We start from the raw sequence: 18,552 nt of genomic DNA, 5'->3' as shown, positions 1-18,552 counted from the left end.
TTGAGTAATCAGTGAAATTCAAATTAATATTGTCAAGAGATTACCAATAGAATGTCTCATAATGAAAATAACTACAATACCAGGTGTGGAGAGGATGTGGAACAAGTAGAACTCTTTATACATTGCTGGCTGTTAACATCTTGGAAAGCTATCTGCCAGCACCTCCTAAAGCTAAACATATGCATAGACTGTGGCCTAGGAACTCCACCCTAGTTATATAGCTTTCTGAAACATGTGATATGTGATCTTAAGAAAACAAGTTTAAGAACGTCCCTGCACATACCAAAAACTGTAAACAACTCTATTTTCTGTCACCAATACAATGGATAAAGTAATTATGCTATACTCACACAGCGGAATTAAGCCATGGAAATGAATGGACTGCAACTACGTACACAAACATAGATGACTCTCACAAATATAATATTGAACAAAAGAAAGCAGATACAAAAAGTACATTTTATATGATTTCATTTATATAACGTTAACAAGATAGTTGTTCCTTTGGTGTGGGGAAAGGTGATAATGCCTGGAAAGGGGCAAGGAGAGGGATATTTCTGGGGTGCTGGTAATGTTCTATTTCTGGATCTGCATGCTGATTACATGGGAGGTTTACTTTGTAAAAATTCATTCAGCTGTACACTTACTTTTTGTATACATGTTATACTTCAATATTTTGTAAATAAAATATTTATAAAATTAAACAAAGCTAAAACAGCCATAATATAGTATAGTTTTATTTGGCTGTTCTGTCATCATGGTGGGGAGAGGGAAGTAGAGAAGTTGCAAGAACATTATAGTGAAAAAAATTACCGAATACAGCTACTGTGACTTTATAAATATTCATTAATAAAGAATTTTAGAATAATGATCTCACTTGGAATGATGGTAAGGGAAGAATCAGACTAGAGGCAGCATCATATAGTATTTAAGAGCACAGACTTATTTATTACTTATTTTACCTTATTTATTACCTGGTTCATATCCTGGTTTTGTAACTTACTAGCTGTGTGACCTTGAGTAAGTTACTTAACATACCTAACATCTTAAGTTGTTTAACTTCTCTGTGCCTTAGCTTCCTCATTCATAAAATGGGGTAATAGTATCAACCTCATAACATTATTATAAGTTAATATACATAACAAACTTAGAACAATGCCTGACACATAATAACGCTTTATGTTTACTTAAATAAAAATTTGAGTACCATTTTAAAATATACATTTTGAAATTTGTTTTGGTCTTTTCTGAAAGTTATTTTATTACTGCTACAGTAACACATTGGAATATTATTGTTTGCATATCAGCCTTCTTCACTACACTGATCTAGGGTAGGATATTTATTTTATCTCTTTATTTCTAGCACTTATTGCTATTTAATATCTTGCCATCTCTGACAAGTATTTCCAAAACTGAAAAGTTGCCTCTCTAAGCACTTGAGTTTTCTGCACCAATATTCTCATATATATACAATTTAGGATTTCTTGTATATATGAAATAATGTTTATATTTCATATAAGCTCATTTAAATAGAGTTTGGGATAGAAGATATAGGAAACGAAATTTGAGTAGCAAATCTAGTTTTTTCATAGTATTCCTGCTCTATAGAGCTCTTTAGTGTGTTTTAAATTTATTGTAGCACTTCGTGTAAAATATAAGCACCTTGCAAATCTGGTTTATTTACCATTCCCTGTTCTTTTTCTAGTTGTCACATCATAAACTCCATGATACAGTATTATAATTTTTAAGTCATATATACTTTAAAGAAATTAAGAAAAATAGTCAATTATATTTACTCACATATTTACTCTTTCTGTCATTATTTATTCCGTTGTGAAGATTTCACTGTACATTTAGTGTTATATTTCCCTTCAGCCTATAGAAGTTCCTGTGGAATTTCTTGTAGTGTAGGTGTGCTGGCTCCAAGTTCTCTTAGTTTTCATCTGAAAATGTCTTTATTTTACTTTTGTTCTTGAAGGATATTTTCACCAGATACAAAATTCTAGGTTGGCATTCTTTTCCTTTCAGCACTTTAAAAATGTTGTTCTGTTGTTTTCTGGACTTCATTGTTTCTGATGAGAAGTCAGTCATAATTTTTGTTGTTATTATATTATAGGTAATATGTCATTTTTCTCTAGATGCTTTTAAGATTTCTTTCTCTTCTTTCTCTCTTTCTTTTTTAAGTTGCAATTTGACTATGATGTGCCTAGTGTGAGTTTCTTTGCATTTATCTTCTTAGAGTTCTCTGACCTTCTTTAATTTGCGAACTTATGTCTTTCATCAAATTTGGAAACTTTCTGTTATTATTTCTTCAAATACTTTTTTTTACTCCTTTCCCTCTTTCCTCTTCTTCTTAGGTCTCCATTTATATGTATGTTAGTATTTTTCTGTTGTTCCATAGGTCTCTGTAGCTCTTTATTTTTTCAATCTTCTTCTCTGTTCTTCAGATTAAAAATGATTTATTGCTCTATCTGTAAGTTCACTGATGTCTCCAGTCTGCTCTTGAGTTCCTCCAATGAATTTTTATTTCAATTTTAATTATAGAATTTCTATTTTGTTCTTTTTATAATTTCTATTTCTCTGCTGAGATTTATTTTCTGTTATTCACTGGGAACATATTTCCCCTTTTGTCCTTTAGTGTAGTTATAGCTGTTTTAAAATCCTTGTGTGCTATTTCCAGTATCTTGGATCATCTTGGGGTTCTTATTAATTGCCTTTTATCTTGATTATGGATCACACTTTCTTGTTTGTTTATGTCTGGTAATTTTGAAGTGTATCTTGGACATTGTTAATGGTATGTTGTAGAAACTCTGGGTTCTGTTACATTCTTCTGAAGAGGCTTTTTGTTGTTGTTGTTGTTGTTTTTAAACCAAGCAATTAACTTGACTCATCTCAAGTTTCCTTCTTTGGTGGTGAGCAGCTGAATTATCTGTTCTGTTCTTTTAAGCTTAGCTGGGCTGCTTAGTGTCTGCTCCATACATGTATAATTCAAGATCAGCCAGACATTTGGACAGAGTTTATACATAGGTCCCTCTGACTGACTCCTGGATTTGTGTGATTTTTCTGTACTCTTCCCAGATGCTGTGTTCACTGTGAGCACTGTCCTCTCATTCTTTCAGCCAGGAAGACTGTAGGTTTTCTGCATTCTTCTTTCTTTCTGTGGTACTAGCTGGGGCTTTCCCTCAGGCTAAAGCCTGTTTAAAAAATAAAACAAAACTGGAAACTCATGTAGTGCTGTTTTCTTCTTACTCCCTTACCACCTATTTTTCCCTGGTTTGGGGCTATCTATACTGCCCTCAAATAGTTGGGTTTTGTTTGTTTTGTTTTTGTCCAGAGCTTATCATTATATGTGGGAGGGTTGGTTCAATAGGAACTACCTGACCATTACTAGAAACAGAATCTAAGATTTGAACTTAAATGAAGATACTTTACTCTAATGTTTTACCTTCTTTGTACCTTAGGTACCCTCTTAGTGGCATGATTTTGCCAACTTTTAAAGAGTGGATCCAAAATACACTTGGAGTAAGTCTGGAGCATAAAACTACCTCTAAAGTAAGCAAATAAGAATGATTAATAATATTGTTAACTGAGTGTGTGTGTGTTTAATCCCAAATTAATTAGACTTATCTTAGTAATTTGTTATAGTTATTTAATATATTTGTTATTTTTTTGTTAAGAAGTTTACTAGTCATATTGGCCTTGTTGGGCTTTCTAGGGGTGATTTTTTTAAAAATTTTTTTTTAGCATCACAGATATAGAGCCTAATCTCAGCATTTATCTGAGATTTATCTGGCAAATCTGTAATCCTCTCTGAGCCTCAGAGTTGTAACTGTCTGTCCTGTGTGTCACAAGTAGTAGTGAAGTTCAAATGAATGAATTCTGTGAGAGAACTTTGTTACAAAAATATAAGGTGCTGTTATTTTTAGGTTTTGTAATGAACTGACAGTAATCTAGGATTAATATAGAATAATTTAAAATAAAAATATAATGTTACATTTACTAACAAAACATTTAGAATATTTGAAGATTGAAAAAAGTAAAGTAAAAGTTTGATTAAGATATGAGTGATAGAGAATTTTAGTTTGCTCATGTGGTATCACTTTTCTGACGGGGGTGGTTAGAATCCTTTAAACTATATACGTATTAAGCTAATGAAATAGTTAACATTTCTTTGTATAATTATAATCTTTATTATTTATTAGTATTATTCGCTATGACATGGTATTCTGCGTCCCTCTAACTGAGTATAACTTCGATAAGTGCAGGGGCTATGGCTTACACTATATTATCCACTATATCCAACATATTATTAAGGACTGTAGGTATTCAGTGAGTGCTTGTTTGGTTTATTTATAAATCCACAGTTACATTTTATTCTAGTATTAAATTAGGCTAAACAGCTAATTCCTATCCCTCTCAAACCAAATTCTTTTAACTTTTCTTTAAAGATCTCTTCTATTTCCTTTTTTGACTATTTGTGATTACTTTTTTGACACTGATGCAATCTATATACCATATTCAGAAATTTCACCAGTTTTACATGCACTTCTTTTTTCTGTTTTGAGCCCTTTCAGTTTTCAATAACTTAACAAAATAGTAATCTGTATGATGGTATCTGTATGATGGTGATAATCTCATTTAACAGATGAAGAAGCCAAGGCTTGCAGAAGTTGGGTGACTTGCCCAATGTCACATAGCTTTAAAGTTGAAGATTTACTTTTCAAGTTACCTGTTAGTTGAAATTAAGTATCAAGTTTATGATTATGTTGTGAGTTTTAAAGCAGTCCTGTAAAAATGGGTTTATTACTTATCGGGAGGCTTTTTGCTGATCATTTAAAAATAATAAAAGGAAATGATAAATTTTATCTACAGGTGAAAATGTAGTTAATGCAAAAGTTAACTATCTTTCCCCCAGTGTCCCTAGTCTAAAATCAAAGATTTGAGACTTTGCTATCTTCCTTGTTCTTAATTGTAATCTTTATTTTTATTTTATTTTATTTATTTATTTTTTGACCACGCCACACAGCATGCAGGATCTTAGTTCCCTGACCAGGGATGGAACCCTGGCCGCCTGCGGTGGAAGCAGGGAGTCTTAACCACTGGACCGAAGTCCCCTTAACTGTAATCTTTAGAAATAATGAAAAGGTGGGCCATAGAAGCAAAAGAGAAAACATAGGCTTTTATAACTTATGTTACAGAATGTGATTAACCAGAGCATTTGTAATTGGTTACTGTCACAGAGTTGGTTTCCATATGTATTATTTGTTATTTTCCTATGCTTCTGTCTTAGTTTGGATGTAAAAAAATTTACATTTTGTAGTCACTCTCTGTAACATAGGTATTCAAATTTTATTTTCTAGAAATAAGTCAAAGAAAACCAATTTTATTTTCTAGGCATCCTTAAATCCTAGTGATACACCTCCTTCTATTGTAAATGAAGATTTTCTTCATGACCTTAAAGAAACTAATATTTCATATTCACAAGAAGCAGATGATCGAGTATTTAGAGCTCATGGTAAGCAACTTTATGTAAGTGCTATTTATTTTTAATTTGTAAATTTCCTATAATTTAAGATGTTTTTGCATTTTCTTTTTTAAACCTCAAAACAGGTCATTGTCTTCATGAGATATTTTTGCTCAGGGAAGGAATGTTTCAGCGAATTCCTGATATAGTTTTATGGCCAAGTAAGTTCTTGTTATTCTTTGTATTATTAATTTAGTATTGTTAAATTTTAAGTAAATTTAGTATTGGAAATACGTACTTTTAAACATGAGCTATAAAAAATATAGATTGCTATATTTTTAGAGTTTACTAAAGGTCATATTCTTAATATGATCATCCTGAATGGTTGTTTTTAATGATTAATTTTGTTGATGATTAAATCTTCATTTAGTATGTACATATCCTTTTGTGAGGTAAGTAGAAAAATGTATTTTGGGCTAATTTGACAGCTTAATGAAATTATTATCAATCAGTGATATATTCAGATGTATAGAAACTCTTAACATAACTGATTACTGCAACTAATAATAGTAGTTTGTTGATGTTAACTTGTGGGCTAAAAAATATGGTATTCAAATGATGAAACAAGTTGTTTAATATGGATATTGTCTTTGATATAAATAATTAAATTTTGAGAAATTAATTTCATTTAGGGATTTGGCTTGAGGTGGAAGATGGATGAGCTTTCTGTTATTATTTTGCTCTTGCTGATGCTTAGGCACTATATTTATATATATGTTTTTTTTTTTTTAAACATCTTTATTGAAGTATAATTGCTTCACAATGGTGTGTTAGTTTCTGCTTTATAACAAAGTGAATCAACTACACATATACACACGTTCCCATATCTCCTCCCTCCTGCATCTCCCTCCCTCCCACCCTCCCCATCCCACCCCCCCAGGCGGTCACAGAGCACTGAGCTGATCTCCCTGTGCTATGTGGCTGCTTCCCACTAGCTATCTATTTTACATTTGGTAGTGTATATATATATGGTTTTTATATCCACGTCTTGTAGCAGAAACTTTAAGCAGAATAGGTATACTGCTCCTTACTGTCCATACTTACCTTTTAAGAAGTTCTACTGATCTTCTGATCCTTTTTTCTTTTCAGACTCCATAAAAGGATTATATAGAATGTTTTATTTTTCAAAAAATTGCCTCATTCATGGACTCTCGGTTCTTAGATGTGATCCTTTTCCTTTTCAGGGAGTATCTGAGGGAAAATTCCTACTTTAATTTGGGGATAGGAAGGAGGGTGACATATATAGGGAGAAAAGAATCTATTTGAATAGTGTATTGGTGCCCAAACCAAGTCTAAAATTTTGTTCTGTTGAATCTTCCAGTGTAAGAACTTCTTGGAAATAGTTTGTTTCCCAACAGGTTGTCAGTTAACTGTGGCCTTTATTTAACTTTAATGTAAATTTCCTTTTGGTAATAAAGTTCACGTTTTTCTTTGCATGAGGGTAAGTTTTGAGACAATATGGCAATTTGAGACAATGTGGTATTCCATAGAGTGGAGGTGGCTTTCTCATCTTGCAGTTTAAATATCTACACACCATATCTGTATATATACATATGTACACATACCTAGGAAGTCTGTCGTTGTGGATGTCTTTAAGTCTGTCTGTAATTGGAGTCTGAATTCTACATGTTGCTTTAATAGGATGTCTAGGGCTTATCTAAGAGTAAGAACTTGTAATATATGGAACTTTCCTGATTTGGAGTCATACTTAAACCAGGATTTGTCACCATTGTGACCTGTACACAGTGTAGCTATTTCTACCTTTCATTTAGTTTGGACAAGTAGTTAGTTACTTATACATTGTATGTTGTCTGTGGTAAGTATACTTATAAAAATAAAGTTTCCTTTAGCAATATTTATTCAATTTATGCATTATTTTCAGCAGTCTAAATATTGAAACTTTAGGCCTGTGAAAATATGTGCTAGGTACTGTTCTAGGTATTGAAGATAAGACACTGAACAAAACACAAATCCCTATTCTCAGGTGCTATACAATTAAGTGGGGGTGGGAGGAGACAGAACAATAAACAAATATTTAATGTAGTGAAGGGTGGTAAATGTTATAAAGAAAAACAAGGCACAGTAAAAAGATAGAGAATAAATTGGGTGGGCAGTGGGATGAGGGAGTGCTGTGTCAAATAACATTGTAAAGGAAAGCTTCTGATTTGGTGACAATCCTTGAAATAGTTTTGCCTTATTAAAGGTTTTTTAACAGACATCTTTGGGTATTTTATTAATTATTGATGAACTAGTATTCCATTTATTAAAAATTTTTACCACAGATAGTGAGCTTTATAGGCTTAATCTGAAAGCTTGAAAATAGATTTTTATTAAATTTGGAATGATGCAAATGACATATTCCTAGCTTTAAGAAAACCTGGGAAATGATAATCATAACTTTTATAGAACAGTATTTTTACTTTCATAAATGGATATTAATTTGTATATTTTCATTTGTATCCTTATTTCCCTTTCAGGTCCTAAGCAAGTGATACTCAATTTTTGCATGGTTTCCTTGCTTCAAATCTCTTTTTCCTCCATGCCATTACATAATTTATCAGGAGATTGATCTTTCTAAAACACTCTCTTTGCCATGTTGTTCCCCTCCTTAATTCCCTTTTGCTAGTCAAATTGAGTCTTAGCACCTCTTGTTTGGTGTTTAAAGTCTTCTGCCTTCAGGATTTTAATACTTAACTTTTACACTGAAAAGTACCCTTTGGTGTGTACAGTAGAAAGGAGTTCGTATGCAGTATGTCATGTATAATGTTTAAAGTTTTGTTTAAAGAACAATAAAGAATCATCAATCGATGCAAAAATTAGTGGGCAAAAGTATGAAACATTTATGTAATCAAAGTATTTCCTCACGAGATATTTATTAATTATAATTTTTTAAAATAAATTTACTTATTTGTTTTTATTTTTGGCTGTATTGGGTCTTTGTTGCTGTGCGCGCGCTTCCTCTAGTTGCGGCACGCAGGGGCTACTCTTCGTTGTGGTGCACGGGCTTCTCATTGTCGTGGCTTCTCTTGTTGCGGAGCACGGGCTCTAGGCGCGCGGGCTTCAGTAGTTGTGGCACGTGGGCTCAGTAGTTGTGGCTTACGGTTTCTAGAGCGCAGGCTCAGTAGTTGTGACAGGGGGGCTCAGTTGCTCTGTGGCATGTGGGATATTCCCAGACCAGGGTTCGAAGCCCTGTCCCCTGCATTGGCAGGTGGATTCTTAACCACTGCGCCACCAGGGAAGCCCTATAGTGTTTTTATATGGAGAAACCTAACAGTTGGCCCTTCTGATCCAAGGGTTCCGCATCTGTAGGTTCAACCAATGCTGTTCAAAAGTATTTGGAAAAAAAATTACATAAAGGCAACATGCCAGCAACTATTTATATAGCATTTACATTGTATTTACAACTATTTGCATAGCATTTACATTGTATTAGGTATTATAAGTAATCTAGAGATGATTTAAAGTATACAGAAGGATGTGCTGTAGGTTATGTGCAAATACTATGTCATTTTCTTTTTTTTTTTAACATCTTTATTGGAGTATAATTGCTTACAATGGTGTGTTAATTTCTGCTTTATAACAAAGTGAATCAGTTATACATATACATATGTTCCCATATCTCTTCCCTCTTGCGTCTGCCTCCCTCCCACCCTCCCTATCCCACCCCTGTAGGTGGTCACAGGGCACCGAGCTGATCTCCCTGTGCTATGAGGCTGCTTCCCACTAGCTAGCTATATAACGTTTGGTAGTGTATATATGTCCATGCCACTCTCTCACTTTGTCCCAGCTTACCCTTCCCCCTCCCCATATCATCAAGTCCATTCTCTAGTAGGTCTGTGTCTTTATTCCCGTCTTGCCCCTAGGTTTTCATGACCACTTTTTTTTTTTTCTTAGATTCCATATATATGTGTTAGCATACGGTATTTGTTTTTCTCTTTCTGACTTACTTCACTCTGTATGTATGTCATTTTCTTTAAGGGACCTGAGCTTCCCAGATTTTGGTGTCTGTAGGGGTCCTGGAACCTATCCCCTGTGGATACTGAGGGACTACTGTACTGTGTTACTAAATGATGAAAGTTAACATTACCAGCAATGAGACTTATCTACATCATGCGCCTCCAGTTATAATGCACTGAGAAAGGCACAGCATCACTTCTGTGGAATTCCTGCCAAAATGTATAAACTGAATTTAATCCTAAGGAAATAAGCAAACCGAAATTGAGGGACATTCTATGAAATAACTGACCAGTGCTCTTCAAAACTGTCAAGGTCAAAGTAGATTGAGGAACTATTTCAGAGTAAAGAAGACTAAGGAGATAGTCTTGGTTGCAACAGAGGCAGAGAATGAGGACTCGCGGGTGGAAGTTAGAGGGGCAAATGGGAAGAACTTTCTAACAGTCTGAGCTGTCCATCAATGGAACAGGCTTGAGAAATTTTGAGCTTCTGGTGCCTGGAAGTTTGGAGTCAGGGGGCTCAAAGGTCTTTAAAAAAAAAAAAAAAAAGACTAAGGAGATGTGACAACTAAAATGCAGTATGTGATCCTGGTCCAGAAAAGAGGACATTAGTGGAACAGCTGGCAAATTTTGAATAAGGTCTCTTGATTAATTAATAGTATTGTATCAGTGTCAATTGCTTGGTTTTTATAGTTTTTATAGTTATATAAGATGTTAGTATTTGCAGCTACTGGGTGAAGGAAATCTTTGTACCATTTTTGCAACTTTTTTGTAAGTATAAAATTATTAAAAAATGAAAAGTTAAAAAAGAGAAAAAACAGTTTTTTTTTAATATAGTGATTTAATGTGTCAATGAGTGAATAAATGAAGGAAAAGTTTAGACACTGAAGAACTCTACAGACCCTTGTTTTGTAGGGTTACCCAGATTTTGTTCATGCCCTTGTGATTAATTTATTTTCCCTTTTTTCAACAGCGTGTCATGATGATGTAGTTAAGATTGTGAATCTAGCGTGCAAATATAACCTTTGTATCATACCAATTGGTGGTAGGTATTGTGTGTTTTGAATTTTAATGTGATGTAAATTTGTTCTATTTTAAATATTTGTGCCATCCCACTGAAAACATTCTTATAATTATGAAATGGTTATTTTGAAAAATTGGTTTATGGTGTTTATTGGTTATGCTGGTTTATTTCTGTTCTGAGTAAATCTACCTGAACTGTTTGAGACATGATTTACCCTTAGTTCATGGCTTCTTTCCCATATGGATCCTAATTGAAGCTGTGGCTTACTGCCTAAATAAGAAAATGTTCCTGCTTTAGTAGTTACTTTCTAACCTTTATCTTAATAGAGAGAATATTATTTTTCAAAGGCTAACTATACCCAACATAAATCTTTGAGAAGAAGGGATATGCAACCAGGACAGTGATAACCAAATCAGTAATATCTTTTAATACTGAAAACTAACATTATTTTACATTTTAAGACAAATTTAATCTCTCTTGATCATTCACCAACCACGTCATTTTAACAGCTTACACAAGCCAAAGGAAATTGCCTTCACTGACTGAATTGGCATTGATGGAATGGAAATGGGACCTCTGCAAATCAGAAGTTCCAGATACCTTCTTCAGCTGATACTTTGCGTTGAATTCATGCAAAAAAGGCATTACACTGCCACTCTTAATGAAATATTTTTCTGATTTCAAATGACTTTGACAAGAAATAGTGGTTACTAATCACAGACATGTTCTTAACATTGTTTCACTGTGTAGATCAATACCCCCTGTACTTGCATCAAGGTGACTTCCACTTATATTCTGTCCAAAAGATATGAAAGTACCAATTCAAACTTTATTCTGCTATATGATGGTACAGATCTGGTTAAGAACTGAGAACACCGTATTGTTCCGTATTGTTATCAAGAAAGCATTTTTCCTTTGACAACAAATGTTAAGTAGGAGTACATTGTTTAAATTCTTCTATGTATTAATTATTCTATATTAAAATCACTTTTTCACCAAAGAACATATAAATTTGTTTTTGAATATCATATAATCTGGGCAGTTTTAACTTTATATTCTAATTTATTAAAGCCTTTTTGCCTGGGTGTATAAGATAATGTTTTAAGTGATAAGTGAATCTCATAAATATGGCAGAAAGGAGATAATGGTGTCTCTAGTTGTATAGGATGGTTATTTTTTCTTCTACGCTATCTCTCCACAGTAATCATTAGCTTAGAACTTTTCTAATCATGTTTTTGGAGTTCCACAAATTGCTAGGGGCTTCACTTGAGTGTGCCCAGGGGATGGAGCCATATCCCATTACTTTCAGCTCCATAATATTTCTTCATTTTGGCATGCACCATAAAATTAAGGTGAGTTTGCTTATAGTGTGTTAGCATTTGCAAATTACATTTTGCAAAGTAGAAATAGGTATTATTTCCTAGAGGGCCTATCTGTATACTTTGTCTTAGGGATTTACCCTAGAAATGTAGCTAAAAGTAAAATATTTAAGCATAGCTGTTGTTTCCTATTTTGGCAGGAGGAACAAGTGTTTCATATGGCCTGATGTGTCCTGCAGATGAGACAAGAACAATAATTTCTTTGGACACTTCACAAATGGTATATGATAATTCAAGATGTATTTGAAGATAGTGTTTGGTTTTAAAGTTGTCTTTATGGCTCAGTCTTAGTTATTTTTAAAAAGGTATATTGTCCATTTTGTTTAAAATTTTTTTCATCATTATATTTTACCTTTGTCTTCAGACCTCTAAAAGCTAAGTTCACTCTTACTCTAAGTCATATATCTTGATGGATTCTACCAAATTGACATGTGAAATTGACAATTTGAGAAGCATGGATTGGAATAGTGATACAATAGATGACCTGATTTGTATTGTTAAAAAACAAATAATATTTGTTAATGTTAATTTGAATCATCAAAACTTAGTTGTTCCCCAAAGTTTTACTAATGCTATTGCATTTTTGCTTTTGGAAGAATAGAAGAGCTAATTAATTTTAAAATTAACTTAAAATTAATAAAGGTGCTAATAAACTTTAGGATTATTTTGTGAAATTTTGGTTCATTATGGTCCAAGAGTTGGCCATTGTGCTATGTTAAAGTTTTAGTTTGCGTATGAACTTAATCTTTGTATAGTCAACAATATTCCTGTTTATATAATCTTTTATTATAATTAAAAATTTAATATTATTTTATTGAAGTTTTTCAAGCATCCAAGTAGAGAGAATAGTATTTCTAGTCTCTAGATTAAATAAGTATTTACATATATTGGCTTTATCTTTTTTCCTCTACTATTTTTAAAGCAAATCCTGATAATATGCTACTTTATACCAAATATTTCTGTGTATTTCTTTGAAAAAGGACATTTTCTCACTATATTATTATCACTTCTGGCAAAATTAAAAGTAATTCCTTATATCATTTAATATCCAGTCCACATTCATTTTCCAGTTGTCTCAAAATTGTCTTTATTTTATAGTTCATTTCATTGTTCGAATGGGGATTCAGACAAGGCCCGCATTAGCTTTTGGTGGTTTCTTTTAGTCTCATTTTATCTGAAACCCTCTTCCTCACTTTCTGAATGTCTATGTTTTAAACCAACTCCTGTGCAATATACTGCCTGTGTTACTATGTCTGTCATGTTGTATAGTCAGGAACAAGTGGAGCTTTCTAGTGTGGGTAACCCTACTTGCTTAATTTCTATCTTGTCACTTGCTGCTTTCAGTTAGGAAGTAATATTTCCTGAGAAAGTGTCTGTTCCTGGAGATGAAACTTCTTTCTTCTTTTGCAACAGAATCGAATCCTCTGGGTTGATGAGAACAATCTGACAGCTCATGTAGAGGCTGGCATAACAGGACAAGAGTTGGAAAGACAGGTATGTTATTTAAAATTTTCAAAACTGCTGTGTATCCCCTCTATGAATAAAGTACCTTTCACAATATATTCACTGAACAAGCTTTCTCTGTTTCTGTTGTGGCTCAGATATTGAGCTAGATGCTATGAACACAGTAGTGAATAAGACACCCATCTCCTACCCTACGAAAGCTTACGTTATATTATGACAGAAAGTTAGGTAAATAGACAATATGACTCAGTGAGAATTGCTAGGTGAAGGCTAAATGTGGGGTGTTAAGGCTTATCAAATGGGGTTCGAAGAGAAGTTGAACAAAGATGGTATCACAGAGGACTCGGCATTTAAAATGAGGATTAAATTAGGATGAGTGAGAGTGAAAAGGAAATGGGGTTGGGGAGAACAATCCAGTCAGGGGAAGCAGCATGTGCGGAAGATTTACAGGCAGCTGTTGCTTTGGGGGATCTGCAGATAGCTGAATATGGCTGAGATCTAGTCTGTGTATATGGGAGAACACATATTCTTGGTGTTTGTATTTTGGGTGAGTGTACGTATAGTAGTGGTAAAGGGTGAAGCCAGGAAAACATGAAGAGGTCAGATCATAAAGCCGCAAAAGTTTGAACTTTACCTTTGTACTTAGTTTTCGTGAGCTACTGTGTGGAGGATGGATGGGCATGTAAAGGTGGATTAAGTGGCTGCTGCAATAATTTGGACAAGAGCTGATAGTGACTTGAGACAGAGTAGCAAGAATGGAGCGAAACAGAACAAGTTGGACACAGAAGTCTCAGAAATTAATGATAAATTTGATCAATTTGGGTAGATGTTGGTATTTGCTATTCATTGAAATTTTCAAAGCATAATTTTATTGAAAACTGCTCATCTCATGAATAAGTGGAACTCCTGGAGTCCTTATAGCACTTTTTTGGGATCCTAATGAATTTTACGAAACTTGAGGTTCTGTTCATGGATTCTAAGCCATTAATTATTAAAATGGATTGGTTTCTTCAGCCCTTTCAAATATGGTCAAGATGACTGTAACTCAGCTTTTGTAAACAAAAGTTAGAAAGTCCAGTTCGCTGGTGATGAACTGACCATTTTGTTCAATTTGGGTTACAGAGACCCCTCTTTCCTACCTTTTTTTTTTTTTTTTTTTCTTCCTACCTTTTAACAACACAGAAATGTGACATGCTTGTTGATCTTTTTTTTATTATCTTTTTCCATATTTCATGGTAAAGAGTTGAATGAAGTTGGTATGCTGGTGACCAATTCTGGATGAAAGGCTTTGAAAAACATTATTAAACTTTTATCTTTATTTTTGAGTTAATGCACTAAGATACAGAGAACTAGAATAAAATTGAACATATTCATTGAGGCATTAAAGATCTTCAGTAAGTCAAGGTTTTATATAATTCAAGGTAATTAGGTTTGTTAATTATTATAGTTTATAATGAACTTTGTGGGTTGAATAATAGTATTTAATGAAAAAAACCTGTAAAAAGGCCTGTATTAGTATTCTGTTATGCTGAGAGGCATTATCAACACAGTGATTTTTTTTTTTTTATAACAAAGGATGGCCTTTCATGTCTATAATTTTTATATCCTTTATTATACCATTTGATGTAGTATTTTAATCTTTCCAAGTTGTTTTTTTTTTTAAAGATTAGAATTAAAATTCAAGGAACATATTTCCTTGAAATTTAAATGACATTTTCCTAGACTAGGAACTTCTGATATTTTACCTACTAGTTTATTTCCCTAAATGCGAATATAGAACATTTCTTTTTGCCTCTAGTAGACTCTAATATAGTTTCTACAGCTGTATTGATCCCAGTTCAAGTTCTTCCTCATTATGCTTCTGTATTCTTCAGTTTCTTCTTCAGCTGAGGTAACCAACTTAAAACTTCCTGCTTTTTCATTCTAGAAGTTTTAAAATGACACAAATATATTAGTTGGGTAGCACAAATTTTCATCTTTTTAACTTGTAGATTACATTTTTTAATATGTATGAAATTTAAGGGAGGTCATTAAATGTTAACTTTGGATTTTGGGAATCTGTTTCTAGGTGTATTAAATATTTGGCTACTTAATTTCATTAGTTAATAGTCTGGGGATATGTGACTTATGATTTCCCCCCACTAGGAATGCATTTCTCAATGCCTCAGTTTCTTTATCTATAAAATGGAGATAATACCTACTTCATAAAGTTTTTGTTAGGAGGAAATAAGTTAATAATGTAAAGTACTTAGAACTTTTATTCATTCCACTGATTTTTATTGAGTACTATCTGCTTCATTCAAACACAGCTGACTTTAAATATTTCTTCTATATGCCAAAGACTCCTAAATTTGTATCACCTCAGACTTCTTTCTTGAACTCTAAACTTGCATATCCACTTGCCTAGTTGACGTCTCCACTTGTATATCTAATACACATTTCAAACTTAACATTTAAAAAAATTGAATTTCAATTTTCTCTCCACAATTTGCTTATTCTGCAGACTTCTCATTCCCAGTTGGTGGAAATTCAGTTCTTTGGGAAGCTTGAGCCAAAATCCTGAGTCTTTTTTTTTCTTTTTAGTATTTCTAAAAGGTCTTTTTATTTTTAAAAATATTTATTTATTTGACTGCATTGGGTCTTAGTTGCGGCATGTAGGCTGTTTGTTGCAGTGCATGGGCTTCTCTCCAGTTGTGATGCTCAGGCTCTAGAGCATGCGGGCTCAGTAGTTGTGGCATGCAAGCTCTCTAGTTGTGGGACGTGGGCTTCAGAGCGCATGGGCTCAGTAGTTGTGGTGTGCAGGCTCTCTAGTTGTGGTGCATGGGCTCAGTAGTTGCAGTGCAGGGGCTTAGTTGACCCGCAGCATGTGGGATCTTAGTTCCCCGACCAGGGATCAAATCCGCGTACCCTGCATTGGAAGGCGGATTCTTAACCACTGGACCACCAGGGAAGTCCCTGCTTTTGTTGCGTTTATAATAGTTTCATTGAGATATAATTGTCATACAATACTGTAAACTGCAGTCATTTAAAGTGCACAACTTGATAAGGTTTGGTATATGAATACAACCATGAAACCATCACCACAATCAAGATATAGAACACATGCACCAATCCCAAAAGTTTCCTTTGGCCTCTTTATAGTTCTCTCCATCCCACCTTTTCCATGTCCCTGGCAATCACTGATATGCTCTCTGTCACTGTAGATTTGTTTGAATGTCCTACAGTTTTATTAAAATGAAATCACATACTCTTTTTTTACAAGGGTGGGGCGAGGGTTGGCTTCTTTCACTAGGCATAATTATTTTGAGATTCATCACTAGGCATAATTATTTTGAGATTCATGCATATTGTTGCATGTATCATTATTTTATTCCTTTTTGTTGCTCAGTAGTATTCAGTTGTATAGATATACCACTGTTTGTTTATCCATTCACTTGTTGAATGCTTGGATTACTTCCAATTTTGGGCTATTACAAATAAAGCTGCTTTGAACATTCATGTGTAAGTCTTTGTTTGGACATATACCTTCCTTTCTCTTGGGTAAGTATCTAGAAATGAAATGGCTAAATCATTTGGTAGATATATATTTACCTTTTTGAAAAACCACCAAACGTTTTCCCAGAGTGATTGCATCATTTGATATTCACACTAGCACTGTATGAGTTTCTCTACACCCTTGCCAATATTTGTTATTGTTAGTCTTTTAAAGTTTAGTTGTTCTAGTAGGTTTGTTATGGTATCTTATTGTGGTTTTAATTTGCATTTCTCTAATGACTAATGATGTTGGAGGTCTTTTCAAGCGCTGTTTGCCATCCATATATCTTCTTTGGTGAAGTGTCTCTTCAAGTTGCTTGCCCAATTTTAAAATTGGATTGTTTTCTTTTTATTGGGTTTTGAGAATTTTTTTTAACATATTCTGGACATAAGTTCTTTTCTAGATATATACTTTGCAAATATTTTCTCCCAGTCTGCGGCTTGTCTTTTCATTCTCTTAACAGAGTCTTTTGAAGAGTAGATGGTTTTTAATTTTGATGAAGTACAGCATACTTAATTTTTTACTTTATATATCATGCTTCTACTGTCATATCTAGAAACTTTTGCTTCACCTGAAGTTACAAAGATTTTCTCCCATTTAAGTATCATAGTTTTTAGTTTCTATTCAAGTCTGATGAGTTTTGAAGATTTTGAGTTAATGTTCATGTATGGCGTGAGGGATAGGTTGAAGTTCATTTTTTTTGCATATGGGTAATCAGTTGTTCCAGCACCATTTGTTGAAAATACTATCCTTTCTTCACTGAATTGACTTTGCACCATCATAAAACATGTCTGTTGTCATTTTTATATAATATGTAATATATAATAATGTGCATCTAGTCTGGACTCTGTTTTGTTCCATTGATCTATTGTATATCTTTATGCCAGTACCACACTATTTGGATTCTTGTGGCTTTATCATAAATCTTTTTCAAAGTTGTTTTGGTGATTCTGGGTTCTTTGTATTTTTATATGATATTTATAATCACCTTGTCAATTTCTATTAAAAAAAGTAGCCTGTTGGGGTTTTGATTGGGATTACATCAACTCTATACATCAATTTGGGGAGAACTGACATCTTAATGTTGAATCTTCTGACCCATGAACATGGTATAACTTTAGTTTTTTTAAGGTCTGTTAATTTCTCTCAGCTGTGTCTTGTGGTTTTTAGTGTACAAATATTTCATATTTTTAATAGATTTGTCCTTAAGTATTATATATTTTTATAAATGGTATTTTTAAAAGTTTTCAATTTCTGAGTGTTCTTTATTAGTATATAGAAATAAAATTGATTTTTGTGTATAGCTCTTATATCTAGCAATCTTACTAAATTCACTAATTAGTTTTAAAAGTTTTAGCTCCCGTTAGATCTACTACATTTATGATCAGGTCCTTTGTGAATAAAGACAATTTTACTTCTTCCTTTCCAATCAGTATGCCTTTATTTCTTTTTCTCACCTGATTGCACTGACTAGAACCTCCAATGCACTGTTGAAAAGAAAAAGTAGACACCCTTATCTTGTTCCTGATTTAAGAGAGATGCATTCAGTTCTTCACCATTAAGTATGATGTTAATACTTAATGTATAGGGGTTTTTTTTGTAGATGCCCTTAATCAAGTTGAGGAAGTTCCTTCTACCTTAGTTTGTAGAGTGTTTTTATTAGGAGTGGATTT

At 33.3% G+C, this 18,552-nt stretch overlaps 1 protein-coding gene across 1 annotated transcript in view; it reads left to right on the top strand.

Moving 5' to 3' along the window:
- AGPS (alkylglycerone phosphate synthase) overlaps positions 1 to 18,552 on the top strand; it is a 143,890-nt gene that overhangs the window by 42,293 nt on the left and 83,045 nt on the right. Inside the window, exons 3-8 of the mRNA XM_068544862.1 lie at positions 3,462 to 3,552; positions 5,395 to 5,515; positions 5,611 to 5,685; positions 10,451 to 10,522; positions 12,021 to 12,100; positions 13,294 to 13,374. Of these exons, the coding sequence (XP_068400963.1) occupies positions 3,462 to 3,552; positions 5,395 to 5,515; positions 5,611 to 5,685; positions 10,451 to 10,522; positions 12,021 to 12,100; positions 13,294 to 13,374 (520 nt within the window). The remainder of the gene's footprint in view (positions 1 to 3,461; positions 3,553 to 5,394; positions 5,516 to 5,610; positions 5,686 to 10,450; positions 10,523 to 12,020; positions 12,101 to 13,293; positions 13,375 to 18,552) is intronic.

The sequence above is a fragment of the Eschrichtius robustus genome, chromosome 5 (assembly GCF_028021215.1).
Source record: "Eschrichtius robustus isolate mEscRob2 chromosome 5, mEscRob2.pri, whole genome shotgun sequence".
In the NCBI taxonomy this organism is placed as follows: Eukaryota; Metazoa; Chordata; class Mammalia; order Artiodactyla; family Eschrichtiidae; genus Eschrichtius; species Eschrichtius robustus.
The sequence above is the reverse complement of the archived record's forward strand: the minus strand, read 5'-3'. Positions and strand labels throughout refer to the sequence as shown.